The sequence below is a fragment of the Paralichthys olivaceus genome, chromosome 24, assembly GCF_024713975.1.
Source record: "Paralichthys olivaceus isolate ysfri-2021 chromosome 24, ASM2471397v2, whole genome shotgun sequence".
Taxonomy (NCBI): domain Eukaryota; kingdom Metazoa; phylum Chordata; class Actinopteri; order Pleuronectiformes; family Paralichthyidae; genus Paralichthys; species Paralichthys olivaceus.
Window position 1 is genome coordinate 11,903,148 of NC_091116.1, and position 16,848 is coordinate 11,919,995.

At 43.4% G+C, this 16,848-nt stretch overlaps 1 protein-coding gene across 8 annotated transcripts in view; it reads left to right on the plus strand.

Annotated features, from left to right (window-relative positions):
* Positions 1–552: 552 nt before the first annotated feature.
* LOC109643339 (sodium channel protein type 2 subunit alpha-like) overlaps positions 553–16,848 on the plus strand; it is a 30,670-nt gene continuing 14,374 nt past the window's right edge. For 2 of the 8 annotated variants that reach the window (XM_069520579.1, XM_069520584.1), the window contains exons 1-15: positions 553–895; positions 1,167–1,829; positions 1,934–4,005; positions 4,572–4,846; positions 8,057–8,376; positions 8,973–9,090; positions 9,363–9,453; positions 9,955–10,083; positions 10,654–10,745; positions 13,040–13,333; positions 13,995–14,058; positions 14,398–14,539; positions 14,632–14,838; positions 15,715–15,987; positions 16,453–16,794. In XM_069520579.1, coding sequence (XP_069376680.1) covers positions 8,110–8,376; positions 8,973–9,090; positions 9,363–9,453; positions 9,955–10,083; positions 10,654–10,745; positions 13,040–13,333; positions 13,995–14,058; positions 14,398–14,539; positions 14,632–14,838; positions 15,715–15,987; positions 16,453–16,794 — 2,019 coding nt within the window. In that variant the 5' untranslated portion in view covers positions 553–895; positions 1,167–1,829; positions 1,934–4,005; positions 4,572–4,846; positions 8,057–8,109. Of the gene's footprint in view, positions 896–1,166; positions 1,830–1,933; positions 4,006–4,571; positions 4,847–8,056; positions 8,377–8,972; positions 9,091–9,362; positions 9,454–9,954; positions 10,084–10,653; positions 10,746–11,012; positions 11,105–13,039; positions 13,334–13,994; positions 14,059–14,397; positions 14,540–14,631; positions 14,839–15,714; positions 15,988–16,452; positions 16,795–16,848 lie in introns of those variants that run through there. The other 6 variants (XM_069520580.1, XM_069520585.1, XM_069520583.1 and 3 more) reach the window with 5 other exon arrangements.

Sequence of the window (16,848 nt, forward strand, 5' to 3'; positions counted from 1 at the left end):
AACTTTATGCTGGAGTATTCATTGGTGTATTTCAATCATGGTATTATGATGTTTTTAATGATAAAGATATCATTTTGACAGAAAACCCAAAGTATTTATATCTTTATTTATTGATACAGCTGTTTTTTATAAATATCCTATTATTCAGTCATATAAAAAAATATTCTTTATATGTTAATGACTAAGTCTCCTGTTACTGACACAGGGACTTCACTCTGTTCTATTTTTAGAAGCTAGTAGGAAGTTATTTATCGAAGGCTTTGATTCAGAGAAGGATTTCCTGGCTTTTACATTTCAAGTTAATCCGAAGTAAACTCCCCTGCTGACATAATGTTTTGTGAGATGTTAACGACCCACAGAAAGTCACATTATTGTTATTTCTATGAGGTAATATCACACAAAGCTCCTGATTCCTCCACACACAGTCAGATGAGCAGTAACAGGCAGTGAGGTGGGAGTTTTAATCAAATTAAGAGCAGGGAACACATGTCCACACCGACTGTAATCCTGTAATCTCATTGTGAAGTCTGTCAGAGGAGACTCAATGGGCTTCTGCAGTGGCCGGCTGCAGGAAACACATTGTTGTGTGTGGCCGTCTGCGTTGATGAACTTCTTTAGATGAGCAATAACAGAGGAGCTTATCAAATATATCTAGTGAAATGGAAGAGAGGAAGATATCGTACACTCAGGTGGTCTGCTCCTGTTTGCCAGATCTGGGCCACAAGTACGCCACAGCATTTCAACCAAAGGGGCCAAAGGTGGCCCAGATTTGTTTTGAGCCACTTGGGCCACTTTAGGCCCACGGCCGCCTGCTACCTCAGAAGGCTTTAACTCCACTGCTGCACCCACTTGAGGACAGATTCACCTCAGGCCTTCAGATTCCTCCCTGGACCTTGTGAGGAAACAAGTGGCGTGATACCGACAAGCTTTATTTTTCCTGTCAGAGGAAATCAAAATGCCAACAATATGATTTAATTTCCTATTTCCTCATTTCCTGTGCTAATGTTAACAATCACACTCACGTAAACTCTATTCCTGGCGTGTTATGTAAACTCAGGAAGTTTTTACCAAGCAGTTCACAGAATGTCGATGCTGCTCATTCAGAATATTTATGAAGAGTTTTAAAATGCGATGCACCCTAATATGCTCCATATTTGTTTCTCCAGGTTCTGACAAAGGCACAAGGAGGTCTTTCTTTGAGCAGAGCGATGTGCTGCAAGCTGATTCTGACGTCCCACAGTCCAGAACAACGTTCCCAAATTCATCACCTGGCTTCTAATGAAATGTGACGAGAAGTCACAGTCAGCTGCCAAGAGGCCAACTGTGAAGTCATTCACTCACTGGTGGAATATAACCAAGGAAACGCTGTAATTATAACTGTCTTTTATATTTGAATACATTCTAACAGTAAACAATAAATCAGTCATCGTATTATGTCATTGTTAGAGTCAGATTTGTAAGATGGCTACTACAAGGCTTCGTCTGCTGCTGTGCATCACAAGGACACATTTTATATTGTTAGGTTTAGTTTAAAATCCTTCAGACCTGCTCGGTGCAATTTCTGCCTGTGATTCTTTCTAATATGTGTATGAATGTTGTTTTAATGCCAGTGTAAATGCAGCAGTTTGAATTTATTTTGAAATACATGTTTTTATTTTGAAACGAGTAGAACAGGAAGTAGCGCCGGTTAGCTCCGTGACGTCACCTGCGAGTTAGTTTTTCTCTTTGTTTCTGCGCCTCGTGGTTTTTCTGCAACTGTGCGAATGTTGAAGTGTACGTTGAAGATTTTCTCTGGGGAATGACTCTGTTGGTTGAGAAGGGCTCAAGTGGTCAGTATTATTTATTGGTACTAGCTACAATGCTAAGCAATGCTATTTCTGTAATGATTGCAATAACTGATGTTGTCTTTTATTTTGTCTTCTTGAACATTTAGTTCTACGGAGCTGATGTGGTGTAAATAAAATAAATCTGTGAAAGGAACCGGAGTCTCGCATCCAATCAATGGGGCGTGGCCAGTATCAGGTTCAGGTGAACTCACATTTTAAACGACATGTAATGTATCAAACTGTCCAGCAGATGGCGTAAATTCACATTTTCAATGTAATGTATCAAACTGTCCAGCAGATGGCGTAAATTCACATTTTCAATGTAATGTATCAAACTGTCCAGCAGATGGCGTAAATTCACATTTTCAATGTAATGTATCAAACTGTCCAGCAGATGGCGTAAATTCACATTTTCAATGTAATGTATCAAACTGTCCAGCAGATGGCGTAAATTCACATTTTCAATGTAATGTATCAAACTGTCCAGCAGATGGCGTAAATTCACATTTTCAATGTAATGTATCAAACTGTCCAGCAGATGGCGTAAATTCACATTTTCAATGTAATGTATCAAACTGTCCAGCAGATGGCGTAAATTCACATTTTCAATGTAATGTATCAAACTGTCCAGCAGATGGCGTAAATTCACATTTTCAATGTAATGTATCAAACTGTCCAGCAGATGGCGTAAATTCACATTTTCAATGTAATGTATCAAACTGTCCAGCAGATGGCGTAAATTCACATTTTCAATGTAATGTATCAAACTGTCCAGCAGATGGCGTGAACTCACATTTTCAATGTAATGTATCGAACTGTCCAGCAGATGGCGTGAACTCACATTTTCAATGTAATGTAATGTATCGAACTGTCCAGCAGATGGCGTAAATTCACATTTTCAATGTAATGTAATGTATCGAACTGTCCAGCAGATGGCGTGAACTCACATTTTCAATGTAATGTAATGTATCGAACTGTCCAGTAGATGGCGTTAATTTACAAGAAAAAACAGGGGCTATACATTAGGGTGGTCTCCACGTGAGCCAACCTGTTTCCTGTCACCCCCCCCCCCCCCCCTTCATTCAGCTTATTAGTAGAATATTAGTTTTCCCTTCATGTCACTGTTATAAATAATTTCAGCATCATCATTTAAAATAAAACATACATGCAGAGAAAAGGTACATTTAAGTATAATAATTTAATAATATATATTTACTTCAATGTGAAAAAAACCTCAACCACCGTTCAAATTAAAACTTTATTTACACAGTACCTCTAACAACAGGGTTTACAAAGTGCAACTTAGACTCAGGACTTTACTGAGTTTTTCTCATCATATACACAATAAAACTCCAACTTTATGTAACTTTATCCCAAAAGTTCAACGTTAAGAGTCACTTCTAATGAAGACTTTTCTAAAGATGCACTTATTCTTGAGTGTAACTTTATTTATGTACATCTGCACAATATGGTATGAATATTAAAAGGTATGCAAGAATATATACATGGATAGACATTTGTGACATTCACAATAAACGGTGCAATGTGGAATAATAATGATAAACAGCATGCACTATTAATACTAACGTTATTATTAGCATTATCATCCCTTGCATACTTAAACAACAACTTCCTTTGCAACATATTTACCTAATGGTTCATTTGACTTTATTTGAATTGTGAGTATATTTCTTTTCCTGAGTGTATTTTTCCTTGTTTCTACTGTATTTAGATATAATTGCCTATCTATCTATCCATCTATCTATCTATCTATCCATCTCTCTGTCTATCTATCTATCTACCCATCTCTCTATCTCTCTATCTATCTCTCTATTAATCCATCTCTCTATCATAAGAAATGATTTGATTTATTAGAGAAGTAAGCAGCAGCTGACGTCACTGCTGGTGTTCAGGCCATCTTGTCGCCGCTTCTCTCCGGTGCCCAACCAACCGGAAGCGCGCATTGATTTCTCCATGGCGAGTGCAGGCTGCTTCAAAGAAGAAGAGGGGGAATCAGGAAAAGACAACAAATAAGTCAATGACATTTTATTCAGCTCTTAACAAACCACCAGCGCGATCATCGACACGGTTTTAACGCTCGATCCTGAAACTGAGGATTATTCCTTCCGGATATGGGATCTACCTTCCAGGTCCCCACCTGCTGGGCACCATGATGGTGGTGAGTATCTTAGGATGACTCCAACAACGATGAAACACCATTTCACAGCTTCTCTTTCAATAAAGAAGAAGACCACATCACCTCTCTTCATATTTACTATCATTTTTGCATATTTGACCAAATACACCTCCGCTAATTATGCTCGTGATGTATCCTGCCTCATTTATTCCTCGACATTTTGTTTTAATCACGCAGAGAATATAGTCCCCTCTCCCTTTAATTTAACATTTAACACCAGTTACAGCCATGATGCACATCCTCCTCCATTTCCAAATTAATTAAATGAACAAAAAGGTCGTGTTAATCTTAACCCCCCCCCCCCCCCCTTTATTAGCTACAGGCCCTTTTTGTTGTGTGAAGCAGAAACCAGAGGTCTCATGAGGAGGTGACAGGAGGAGGAGGTGTTCTTGTGTTTCTGGGGATCCAGATGCTGCCTGTATAGATTTAGCACATCTGGCACATCGGGCACGCCCAGACTCATCGAGAACCATCCAGAGGTTCACAGGTTGTTTAGCTGCTCTGATCCTCCGCTGCACTTTTAGTTTTACACGTTTCATCACACGCAGCAGATTATTTAAGCTCCTGGAGCCGCAGCGGAAGGACCCCACTGTTGGAGGACCCCAGGCTGGAGCTGCGCCGCTCCCCCCGGCTCGTGTGCGTGTTTACGCGGATCTTCTCTCTGGTTTTGCCCCTGGGAGTCCTGGAGGTGGAGGTGGTTGTGCGGGAAACAAGCTCTCGTTGTCGCCCGGAGAAAAGCGACAAGTGTCGGTGTGTGGGCTCCTGGAGACGTGATCGACATGGCGACAGCAGCTGCTCTTTTTTGAATCCGCCGACAATTAAGGTATCGTTTGATTTCTGATTAGCCCTCAAAGTCATGGGCTCGTATCTGTGGCTGCTACAGTCGTTCAGCTAAAGATAGCATCGAACATAGCTGCTACCTTCAGTCTGTCACAGGTAGGAGATGTAGAAGAGCTGTGAGACCAGAACAATCGATCATTATCGATGAATCCCACATTATTATCCCTTTGAAGATTAAAGACACAGTTTTGAGTGGAAGTTGTGGATTCAAACTCTTAGAGAGAGACAATGACAAATACCCCATTAAATTAAAATGATCATATTGATGCATATCAAACCTTTGTTTGATGAAAATGATACTGAGATAATTAAAGATATGGTTTACAGCCCAGCCCTACTTAAAGTTCAACACAAACACACACACACGTGTGAATCTCACAGATGTATTATTATTGTAATTACAGATAAATTCATTCATGTGTCTCATGAGCAGATTCTCATTTGTCGTCTCTGAGCTTTAAGCACCTTGGACAGCAGCGGCCTTTTGACACCACGTCAGCTGACATTTCAGTCATTCAGAGGAAATCTGAGCAGCTGAGGAAACACACACACGCAGCAAATGCCCGGCCTCCACACAGAGATGTTGTATTGTCGTTTCTTCTTTTCAAAAGGTCTGTCGCTCCATTTGTTTGTTTTCTGAAGCAGCTGCCCTCTTAAGCTTCAGTATCAGTGAAACATCTGCCCGTGGAAACACAGAGCTTGTGTTTCTTTGCTTCAGGGCTCTTTAAACGAGCTGCTGTGGTGATGAGGATATATCAGGGACACGATATGGACCTAAAGGGCAAGTTTTTAATGTCTGCCTCGTGACAATAATCACATGATTGTAGTGACATTAAAATAGCTTGTTGGTCCTGAAATCACGCTTCACTCGTCTGAATTACACAAAGTGGGTACTGTTCTGTGTTTTTATTGTGTAATTCTGTGGGATTGCTTCCCCCACACAGTATTTGGTGGAGGGAAACACTTTGTGTGTATAATTCCGATCACTGAAGCCTCACAGTAGCTTTGTGTTAAGTTTCAGACATTGTGGGGATCTCTTAAAGGCTGATGTGGACACGGCAAACCATCAAAACAATTTATAATTTTAGGCTACGTGTCCTTTTAGAGGTGGAATATCAGACAGTCAAAGAGGTTGAAGAGTTTCTCAGTAGCAGTAGGTTGGACATTTAGAATTCAGATGGAACAGGACTTTGTTTTCTCGCAATATTATGATTATTGTCTCATTCAATTCCAACTTTGTTTATGTAATCTCAGATTTCTGTCCTTCAAAGCGTCTCTTATAATCATATTATGTCAGGGGACAAGAAAAAATTTCATTTATCTGCTCAGCCACTGGCCCAGTGAAATTGCTAACAAGATTTAGAGCATGACATAAGCCTTGCATCAAGGTTTCACGTCCATCATTCTCAAGGCAGAGTAGTCGCTCTCTTTTGTGACTGATAGAAAACAGAAGATTAGCCTCAGTTCTCCAGAGGCTTTACATTTCTTAGCAACAGTATCATTGTGTGAAAATACTTGAAAACCACAGATAGCGCTTGAAGTGTCAACATCCGGTTTAAACGCTGCACAGACACCAAAGACTGTGTCATGTGAATCACAGAAATGTCCCAAAAAGTGTTTTCAGTCAGTCATGTTGTCTTTGACTCCAGGGATGACCATCCTGGTAGCTGATGGCTCAGAGGTGGGTGTGGATGTTTGACCTACGGGGGTCGATCAGGCTTTCACAACACCCCCACCACCACCACCACCCAGCAGCGCTTTCGCCAGACGAGCTGTCTGGCCACATGTCACAACACGGGTCCCGGGGCAGTCTTTGGGACACGAGCAGATGTGTTTTATGAGACGCCCCTATGGGAGAAGCTGCAATTAATTCTCACTTTATGGCCTGTGAATAAGCTCGAGAAGCATTTAGCGGCTGTTGTGGCTTTGGAGTGAATCTCCACATGTGTAATGATGGATGTTGCTGCTCAGTTAAAATGCTTCGTGGATCACAGTGTTCCAGAGATTCCCTTGAGTTGCTTGCTACTCATGCACAGGTTTTAATTTCAAAACAGCTTGGGTTGTTGTCGAGGCAGCCTCTGCTTCTCCCATTTCCATTTGGAAAATGCAAAAAAAAACAACTGATGACTAACGGAGACACCGTGCACTTTTGAGATGATTCTGCCAGAGGGGAGGTTCCTGTTTTCTGGGCCCGAGTCCCAGGAGGAGCAGGGCTCACCTGTGGGAGCTGCAGGGACGGGGAGGCACCGGGGATGTGCTGATAATGGCTCACCAGGGTTTTTTTGGAAGATCTTGTTTTTGTGCCTTCCTGCTATTTCCTGTGAGATCAAGGATGGATAGAGAAGATGTTGTTTCGACTAAAATCTATGAAAACAATTAATTAATCCACTAAATAATTGTGCCATTAAAGGAAAATACTGCCTCTAAAAAACACTTTCTCCATGAAGAAATAAATAGATTAAGACCGGGGAGTAAATGGGGGAAAAGTGGCGAGATTATGTTCCCTTCAGAGTGTTTTTCTCTTGTGCTGTCCACCTCAGTTGTTGCTGGGTATTTCTGTGTCCCTGTGAATCAGCTGAAGGCGTGTCCTCAACATCAGACCCCATATTTACTGTGTTTCTAAAACCTCCATCCTACCTGTGACCTCACTGCTTTGATTCTGCCCAGAGTTCAGCGTGGCACGATTTTCATTTCTCTTACGCGGAACAGAAATGTTTGTAATCCCTCCAAAAGTAAAATGAAGGCACATCAATATGTCAGCGTTTTGATTTGTCCACATGATGAATTCTAGTCATTGGTTATGAAACAGACTTGAGAGAGGCCAGCTGGAAACGTCACACCATTGTGTTATACACTAATGCTCTCAAATTGGTATTAGTCACTCCGTCGCCCATTTGCATGTGAAATGTGTCGTCTTTTATGTGCTTCTCTCCTCCCTGGCCTTCCAACGCAGCTCTGGTCCTTCTAATGTCTGCCTGCTTGTGTGATAAGATTCCTGTACCTACAGTTCCACTGACGTTAGATTGATCTGCTTGGTAAAATGGAGATGCAAACTTGGGCTTGGTTGTAATCACTGTAATTTATCCCGGCAGTTTCATGCTCACAGCTTGATCCAAGAAGATGAGTTGACCCCCAAAGGTGAATGTACCGACTATTTCCAGAAGCCTTCTGACCCCTTCCCTTCTTGCTGCAGCTCCCTGCCCCAGCTGAGCCCCTCGCTGCCCTCTGAAGAAGCAGGATGACAAGATGGCACAGCTGCTTGTACCGCCCGGACCTGACAGCTTCCTCCCCTTCGTCCCCGAGTCGCTGGCCGCCATCGAGAGGCGCATCGCCGAGGAGGAGGCCCGGAAACCACGGGCGGAGCGCCGCAGCGACAGCGATGATGAAAATGGGCCAAAGCCCAACAGTGACCTGGAGGCGGGGAAATCTCTCCCCTTCATATATGGGGACACCCCTTCCAGCCTGGTGTCCACCCCTCTGGAGGACCTGGATCCCTACTACAGCAATCAGAAGGTCAGTCTCAGAGCTATTACAGGAACCATTTGTCCTCCTTTACAGGTGGAGCAATACCTATAAGATATGTGTTTGACTCAGTTGGCCTTAAAGCATCATAATAAGTGCTTATCACTGCAATTCATCTACGTTTTTTGGCTTTAAATGCTTGAAGTTAATTGCCCAATTATCTCAGAACCACATGAGGAGACGTTGGAATGTCCTCCCACACTGAAATAGTGTCCTGTCTCTCTAGGGAGTGCAGATCAGTTTTTAATAGAGGCTGCAGAAAGCTGTGGCTCATTTTGGCACATTCAAGAAAATTGTCATTTATATGTTGCATGGATTTAACTGTTTTCAATAATGTGACCCTGTTCCATTTAGGGTTTTTCAGTCACAGAACTTAATAATTGGAGAAAATGACATCTCTTTCTATTTATAACTATAACTATTTTATTTTAGAATGGGAAGTGAAAAGAATGTTTTGGAGCAGTGGTGGAACTAACTCAAGTCCTTTCAGCCTAGTTTTCTTCAAGTTTTATTTTTGGTAATTGTATTGAAGCAACCTGCCTGACGTTGTACACACTTTCACTAATTTTGTCTTGTCTCTCTTTCAGACCTTCATAGTATTGAATCGTGGGAAGGCAATCTTCCGTTTCAACGCCACTCCTGCCTTGTACATCTTAAGCCCCTTCAACCCCCTAAGGAGGATAGCTATTAGAGTTTTAGTACACTCATATCCTTTCTGCTTTTTTCAGCTTGATTCGGATTAAAGGGATCATCAAACAAAGGAGGGATTTAAATGAGTTGATGTTAAAGACTTAATGTCAATTATAGACTTTGTACATAGACATGCATCAGGTTTTATAGAGTTTGTATACTTCTTGTGTTCGTTTTCAGTGTTTTACTGTCAGGTTTTTGTATTTTGGTGGAATGATCCTCAGAATGCATGAGTTTAGGGATCTGTGCTCAAAAATGTTCCTTTGTGTTCCTTAACTGTTTTTGCACTTTGTTCAGCATCTTGATCATGTTCACAATCCTGACCAACTGTGCTTTCATGACCCTCAGTAATCCTCCGGAATGGGCCAAGAATGTAGAGTGAGTCCTCTGCTTTTAATTGTCTCTTATTTCTCCACTGATTTCTTTGATTATACATCATACCTCGTTATGACATGCTCTTCTCACTCAAACCCAAATATGAGAAGTGACACTCAGATTCCAGCAAACCTACACTTTAGGGGGATATCAGTATTTTTGATGTCAACACGCAGAAATACATTTCTCTTATGAAGGGATGCAGCCATAGCATTATATTATGTTAAGATAAATAGCTAAATATATTATAGGTGCAAAATACTGAAATTATGTTTTGCCTTTTCGAGTTTAAAGATACAGTCAAGAAAACAGATCAGTCCTGTTAACTGCAGCATTTTCAGGAGCTAATGTAATAATCAGAAAGCTAATGAAGAAAATGGTTGACTAATAAGATTTGAGGAGGGAAGGATACATGCAATTTAAAGATCGAGCATTGCACTGCATACATCGAGTGTGTCACCATCAACCAACGTGGTTACTCTCTGCCTATGTTTTCATCTCAAGGTACACATTCACAGGGATTTACACCTTCGAGTCCCTTATAAAAATCCTGGCCAGGGGCTTCTGTGTGGGGAAGTTCACTTTCCTGCGGGACCCGTGGAACTGGCTGGATTTCAGTGTTATCCTCATGGCGTAAGTATTATGACAAGCACGGTTAGGATGAGCTTAACATGATCTGGCGTAGATTACAAGGCCAAATGCTTTTAATGCTAATCAGCCCAGCAGCCAATGAAGTCCTGCTGAATTTGAGAAGAAGAGCGGAGAAATGATAATCTGTAGCTTATTGGTGAAGGTTTAAGAGTCAGGAACATCAGCTCTGCTCAATAATGGATTTGAGCCCCCAAAGCATGTTGGCCCAGATTTGTGTCATGCCTCAGTGACTTCAGCTTCCTGTCCCGAAACAAAATAAAGGTCACACAGGGAAAGTGATCATAGTATGTGTAGATATCTGTCATTAATCACATGATAGAATAAGGTTGTCATTCTAATTGTACTTTTAATTGATAATGCTTTTATAGTTTTTTTTCCAATCTCTATTCAAGAGTGTGGTCTTTCAGTTTGAGAGACTCAAACGTGCCCTGCTCTTGAATAAAGAATGAGAAACAAACCCATAAGAGGTGGTTTCATTCCTCAGATGTTTGTGCACGTGTTGGCTTCCTGCCTGTGCAATGCTGTGTAGTAACTGTGCATTTGATCCTGCAGGTATATAACAGAGTTTGTAAACCTAGGCAATGTTTCCGCTCTGCGCACATTCAGAGTATTGCGAGCTTTGAAAACTATCTCAGTAATACCAGGTAAGGCTGCCTGTGCCTGCCGCCAGCACTCCTGCATTTGTCCTTTGTGCGTGACCGTTTGCCGTTCCCTCCTCTCCCACCTTTCCCCTTCCCGTGACCCTCCTCCTGTCTCGTCACGCCATGTGTGTGGGTGCCCGGTTTGTGTATGTGTGCGTGTGTGTGCGTGTGTGTGCGTGTGTGTGTGTCTGTGCGTGTCTCCCACACCCCTTTTTCCAAAATCTACCCAACTCCCGCCCTTCCTCCTCCTCCTCCCCCCTTCCCTTACAGATATGTCACAGAGTTTGTGGACCTGGGCAATGTCTCAGCACTGCGAACCTTCAGGGTTCTGCGAGCCCTGAAAACAATATCAGTCATCCCAGGTGAGCGAGCCATCACGGCGCCCCACAGGGTTAATAAAATGCTAACGGCTAACAGGCGTTCCGCAAACATCCGAGCACACCCCCCCCGTCCCCTGCCCCTCCTCAGCTCATCTCACTGTAGCTAAGCCTGATGATGCCCATCGCCATCCCTCCATGCTGCCTTCTTCACAAGGCCAGTAAAAGCTGGAATCTGGCTCCAATCTGCACCGATTGACAGGATTCAAAGCTTTTTCCACACATCCTTCAAGGCAGAATTCTTTTTGGTTGAAATCTATTCTTGCCTTGGGAGCCGTGCGAGTAGATTTTGTGCACCATTTGTTTTTCCTTTTTGCATGAGACATTGCAAAAGCCGATTTTCTGGTGGCAAGTACTTGTGTGTGTAGGGTTCCTCCTCTCTGTGTTTTCCTGTGCATGTCTTGTTCGATGTTGTGTGTTCCTTTTTGGAGAAATTGTGATTTGGTCATTGGTGGCTGGGATGTGGTATTCTGAACACTAATACTACTCACATTACAAACTAACACAAAGGTCACATGCAAACCATCCAGAAAGAGGATCATCTCCTCATGTTTGAGATTTCATTTACATCTAGTTTAAACATATTGCGCTCTAGTTTTGTTGCAGTGCAAATCACGGTGCAAGGAGTACTCGTTTTCTGCCCTTCAAAATCCTGCAACTTTGGTAACTACTGTGTTTTTGCAAATGTGGGAGAGTTTACAACAAGATTGAAAAGCAGCTTTTCGGTGAAGACCAGGTCGTTATTGTTGAATAGAGAAATAGCAAAATCATTCTGCAGAAATAAAAATAGTTTGACATTTAAAGTAACTCTCTCGTAACTGAGAGAAACTGGAGCCAGCAGTCAGGTCGAGTTTATTTATAAAGCACAACACCCGCAGTTCACCACAGTGCTGCATGATAAGAGAAGACAGAATGTGAAATGCAAGGTAAAATAAAAACATTAATGCTGTGTCCCAATTTAGGGGCCTTCTCCGAAATGGGCTGAACCGAAATGAGATGACCTGGTCCCACTCCTCCCGTTGCATTCTCAGTTACTTTGCTTGTCAGCCTCGTCACCGGTGCACAATGAATCCTGGGATAGGTTTGCTCGAGAATGATCCACCTGTTGGGTCCCTAGTTGCTCGGGAATGGAAGGACTCATTTGAAGTGCCCTTAGAATGGATTCTCCGCCCCCCCCGTTTCCATTGTAAACTAATTTAATATAATCAGCTGCTTAATTTGATATCAATCTCCTCACCTAACTCCTAGCAAGAAAGCAAATATACATTTTTCCCGAAATTTTCTATAATAATACAAACTAAATGCTTGACTAAAATGACTGATTCAAAACCTTGCAAATGTACTCACAGGAAACATAAAAGACATAAAAACACATCAGAGTGGTTCTTCTCTTCCTCCCACACTAAAATATTATCATCTGACTATTTTCCCCAATGCACCACCACAGCTGCGAGAGACAGATAAAGAGAATTACTGCAACTTCTAATCAGTAAAATCCCCCTTCAGTTTGTATTGCACTTCATGCAATGCTTGACCTTGTGAAGTGACTGCTGTGCACTGCTCTTTGCGACTGCACTTAAAGAGAGCTAAGGTTAACACTTTCCCTCGTATTATAACCAGAATATTATACTTGTAAAAAAACAGACACACAGAAACATTTTTTTTATTTATGATCATTTCCACTGACACCAATACTGGCAGTGTCCAAAGCATCATAACTGCTGCTTGTGGTTAATCCATGATTAGCAGTGATCTGCCTGGTTCCTGTATGACCACAAACATACACAAGCCTCCACCTCAGATCCTAATGGCTGCTTGCTGCTCTCACCCCTGCTGCTTCTCTATACAAGCTTGTAATAAACAGGCATTAATCATTGTGCGATGTCCCCCTCCCGTCCCCTCACCCTCTCCCACCTTCAGGCCTAAAGACCATTGTCGGTGCTCTGATCCAGTCGGTAAAAAAGCTGTCGGACGTGATGATCCTCACCGTGTTCTGCCTCAGCGTCTTCGCCCTCATCGGCCTGCAGCTCTTCATGGGCAACCTGAGGCAGAAGTGCGTGCGTTATCCGATCAACAGCAACGCCACCAACAGCAGCAACGTAACCAGCGACGACTACATGACTTTCGGCAACACCCTGATGGACATCAACACTACGTTTGTGCAGAACAACACAGAGAACCCTTTCAACTGGACGGAGTACATCAACGATCCGGGTAAGTGATGCGGTGTGAAAGTGTTATATGTCTGCCAGGCGCACACATGGGTTAACTGGGGTCAAGTTAGCATCCTCCCCAGACGGCCTGAGTCAGATGCTGGCTACTGGATATGCAGTCGTGTTGGTGGTGTAGTGGAGGTCAGGCATGACAGGGAGTGACAGCAATGGCTGGGAGCAGGGGCTGCACGCTCCAACGAGAGCTGGTGGGAGAATGCAGCAAATGCGGTGGATAATCGCCTCAACAATAAAGGCCTCTAGTTTCACCCCCTCACCATCCTTCATCACTCTGCAATAGCCCATCTGTGTGGCAGCCGCAGCCTAAAGTGCTAGAGGAGGGTGAGTCACTGACCGTCAACAGGACACAGAGGAGACAGGCACCAGTTACATGACAAGCTGATGCCAGAGCGAGAGAGGAAGAGCGGAGAGAGAGTGAGAGGCTGATTAAAATCACACACATGTTTTAAAGCCTGGCGTCGCACCAGTTTCAATGACTGTTTGTGACCTTTTAGTTGAAGATGTAAAGTCACACATAAAAAAGCATTAGTGCCACTTAAAGGGGGAAAAATATGAGATTTCGAGAAGAGAGTCATAATATTACATTTCTTTATATCCACTGCTTCACTCCTGTGTGTCTGATGTTGATCTCCTCTCTTCTCCAGATAATTACTATTACCTCCCTGGCCGTAGGGATGCTCTGCTCTGTGGGAACGGCAGCGGTGCTGGGTAAGGCTCCACATGTTTTATTTATATGACCAATTAGATGCACCACAAAGCTGTGCATACACAATTAGAGTCGACACTTGCCACCGCACTAAAACCAACTGGTTAACTGTGACTGCGTTTTGACAAATGTTGAAACTTTCCATTTATGTCTGTGCTGCTAATGGAAGCTTTGCATCAATGGTGCACGAGAATAATAAATAACTAATCAGCTGATTGTTAATTGAGGCTGGTGTTATCACAGGCCTCAGGGTTTGGATAAACATTTGCTGTACTTTCTTAAAACCTTATTTGATTCTGTATAAAAATAGCACCTCCTAATGCAAAGTGTTGTCCTGACAGGCTCTGCCCAGAGGGTTTTACGTGTATAAAGGGGGGCCGTAATCCAGATTATGGCTACACCAGCTTCGACACCTTTAGCTGGGCCTTCCTCTCTCTGTTCCGACTCATGACCCAGGACTTCTGGGAAAACCTCTACCAGCAGGTTGGGTCAGATTCGTGTGATTGATTCGTTTTACGTATCTTTGGAGAATATATCCCAATGACCCTTCTCTTTGTTCCTCTCTGGACCGTCAGACTTTGCGTGCTGCGGGGAAACCCTACATGATCTTCTTTGTGCTGGTGATCTTCCTGGGCTCCTTTTACCTGGTCAACCTGATCTTGGCCGTGGTGGCCATGGCGTATGACGAGCAGAACCAGGCGACCATCGAGGAGGCGCAGCAGAAGGAGGAGGAGTTCCAGGCCATGCTAGAGCAACTGAAGAGACAGCAGGAGGAGGCACAGGCAGGAAATTTCATCTTCTTTCCTCTCAAAATTAATTTAGAATCATGTGTGTCTCATCAGAGTGATTATTTTATTTGAGAAAAGGTTTTAGGTTCAAGAAGAGACAGAGATTTCATAACATAGACGAGTGGATGGGAGAATCTGTCTCCATGTACCCGGGGAGACTGTTGAGTCTTAAACGAGCTGCCATAAACAGCGTTGCCCAAGACAACTGAAGGATTCCCTCCCCTCTGACTGCAGCTCCCTCGGGGGGTCAGGAGTCCTTGGTCGACCTTCAGAAAGTCAAATTAGCAGATAAACATCGCAACCAATTAGTGATGTTGAGGCTAGGACAACAAATCGAGATCTTTTCCTGCTACAGGTGTAACACATGAATGCAACAGGTTCAATGTCAGAGACTGAATCTGGAAAATATAAGAAACGAGACCTTTAGTTTTGTATAGGTGGTGAATAAATGGTTTCATACAGTAGTTAGTAGGACAAACAGATGAAGTAATAAAAGGTAGGCTTGTTTTTATCTCTTCTGTTGAAACCTTGTCTTCTCTATTTCTGCTCCGTCCTTCAGGGGCCATTGAATCATTCAGGTTGTTGTTGTTGTTGTCAGCAGCAGAGACTCACTTGGGCAAAGATAAAACCTGAGATCAGATTGGCTCATAAATGTATTTATTGTGTTATTTTACTTCTCATCACATGAATTCAAACGATATACATGCAAGAATCCAGAAATCAGTCGTCCATTTTTAGAAGGCGTCTGAGGCTCATTCGGCCGCTGCTCTCAGCTGCCAGCCTCTCTCCTCCGCTTAATTCCGAGAGAGCCTTTGAGACAGCCACCGGGGTCGCCATGACAACTGTGCTTGTGCTCCCATTGGCTGGCAGGTTGCCGCAGCAGCAGCCACGGAGAGTGGGGAGTACAGCGGGAGAGGGGGGCCCACCTCCGAGTCCTCCTCGGGGACGTCTAAACTGAGCTCCAAGAGTGCCAAGGAGCGACGCAACAGGCGGAAGAAGAGGAAGCAGAGGGAGGAGGAGGAGAGGGGGGTGCGCAAGTTCCACAAGTCTGAGTCTGAGGACAGCATCAAGCGGTCCAGCTTCCGCTTCTCTGTTGATGCCAACCGCCTCTCTTATGAGAAGAGATGCTCTTCCCCCAACCAGGTAAAAGCTTCGACCAAGCAAATGAACTGATTACAAATAAACCTATTAGGCTGATTAAAGTTTGTTTACAAGGGTACGTCACATCATAATGTAATAAAAGCCTTTTACAAGCAACTTTAACTTTATTTTCAGTTAGTACAGTATCTCAGAGTGTAAAATAAATGATTAGTTCAGCTCTACAAATGTTCTATTTTACTCTTTGGTTTTTGTTCAGATTAAACAAACTAACAAGATCAAATATTTTAATCAGTGAAGATTAAATTGGATTAAATTTCCCCCTGCAGCCTTTAGTAATTATGCATCAAAGTTTTATGTTTTATTATTTTTTCCTCTGTTTCTGTCTCAGTCTAACTCGATACTACCTCAGAGCGCTAAAAGTCTTCCTCAAGTATTTCAGGGTTTCTCCTTCCTCCATCCTCAAACCCCATTTTCTTTTGATTGTATCTCTCTCCCTCTCTCTCTCAGTCTCTCCTCAGTATCCGCGGATCCCTGCTATCTCCTCGGAGGAACAGCCGTGCCAGCCTCTTCAGCTTCCGCGGCCGGGCGCGCGACATGGGCTCAGAGAACGACTTCGCTGACGATGAGCACAGCACCTTCGAGGAGAGTGACAGTCGCCGCGGCTCCCTGTTCCTTCCGCGCCGCCTCGAGCGCCGCTGCAGTGCCGTCAGCCAGACGAGCCTCGGGGCGCCTCGGGTCATGCTGCCCGCCAACGGGAAGATGCACTGTGCCGTCGACTGCAACGGCGTGGTGTCGCTGGTCGGTGGAACGTCTGTAACAACCTCCCCTGTAGGTCTCCTGCTGCCTGAGGTGACTTTATTGTTTCATGCTTTATTTTCCCATTGACCTCCTTCAAGTTTTTAT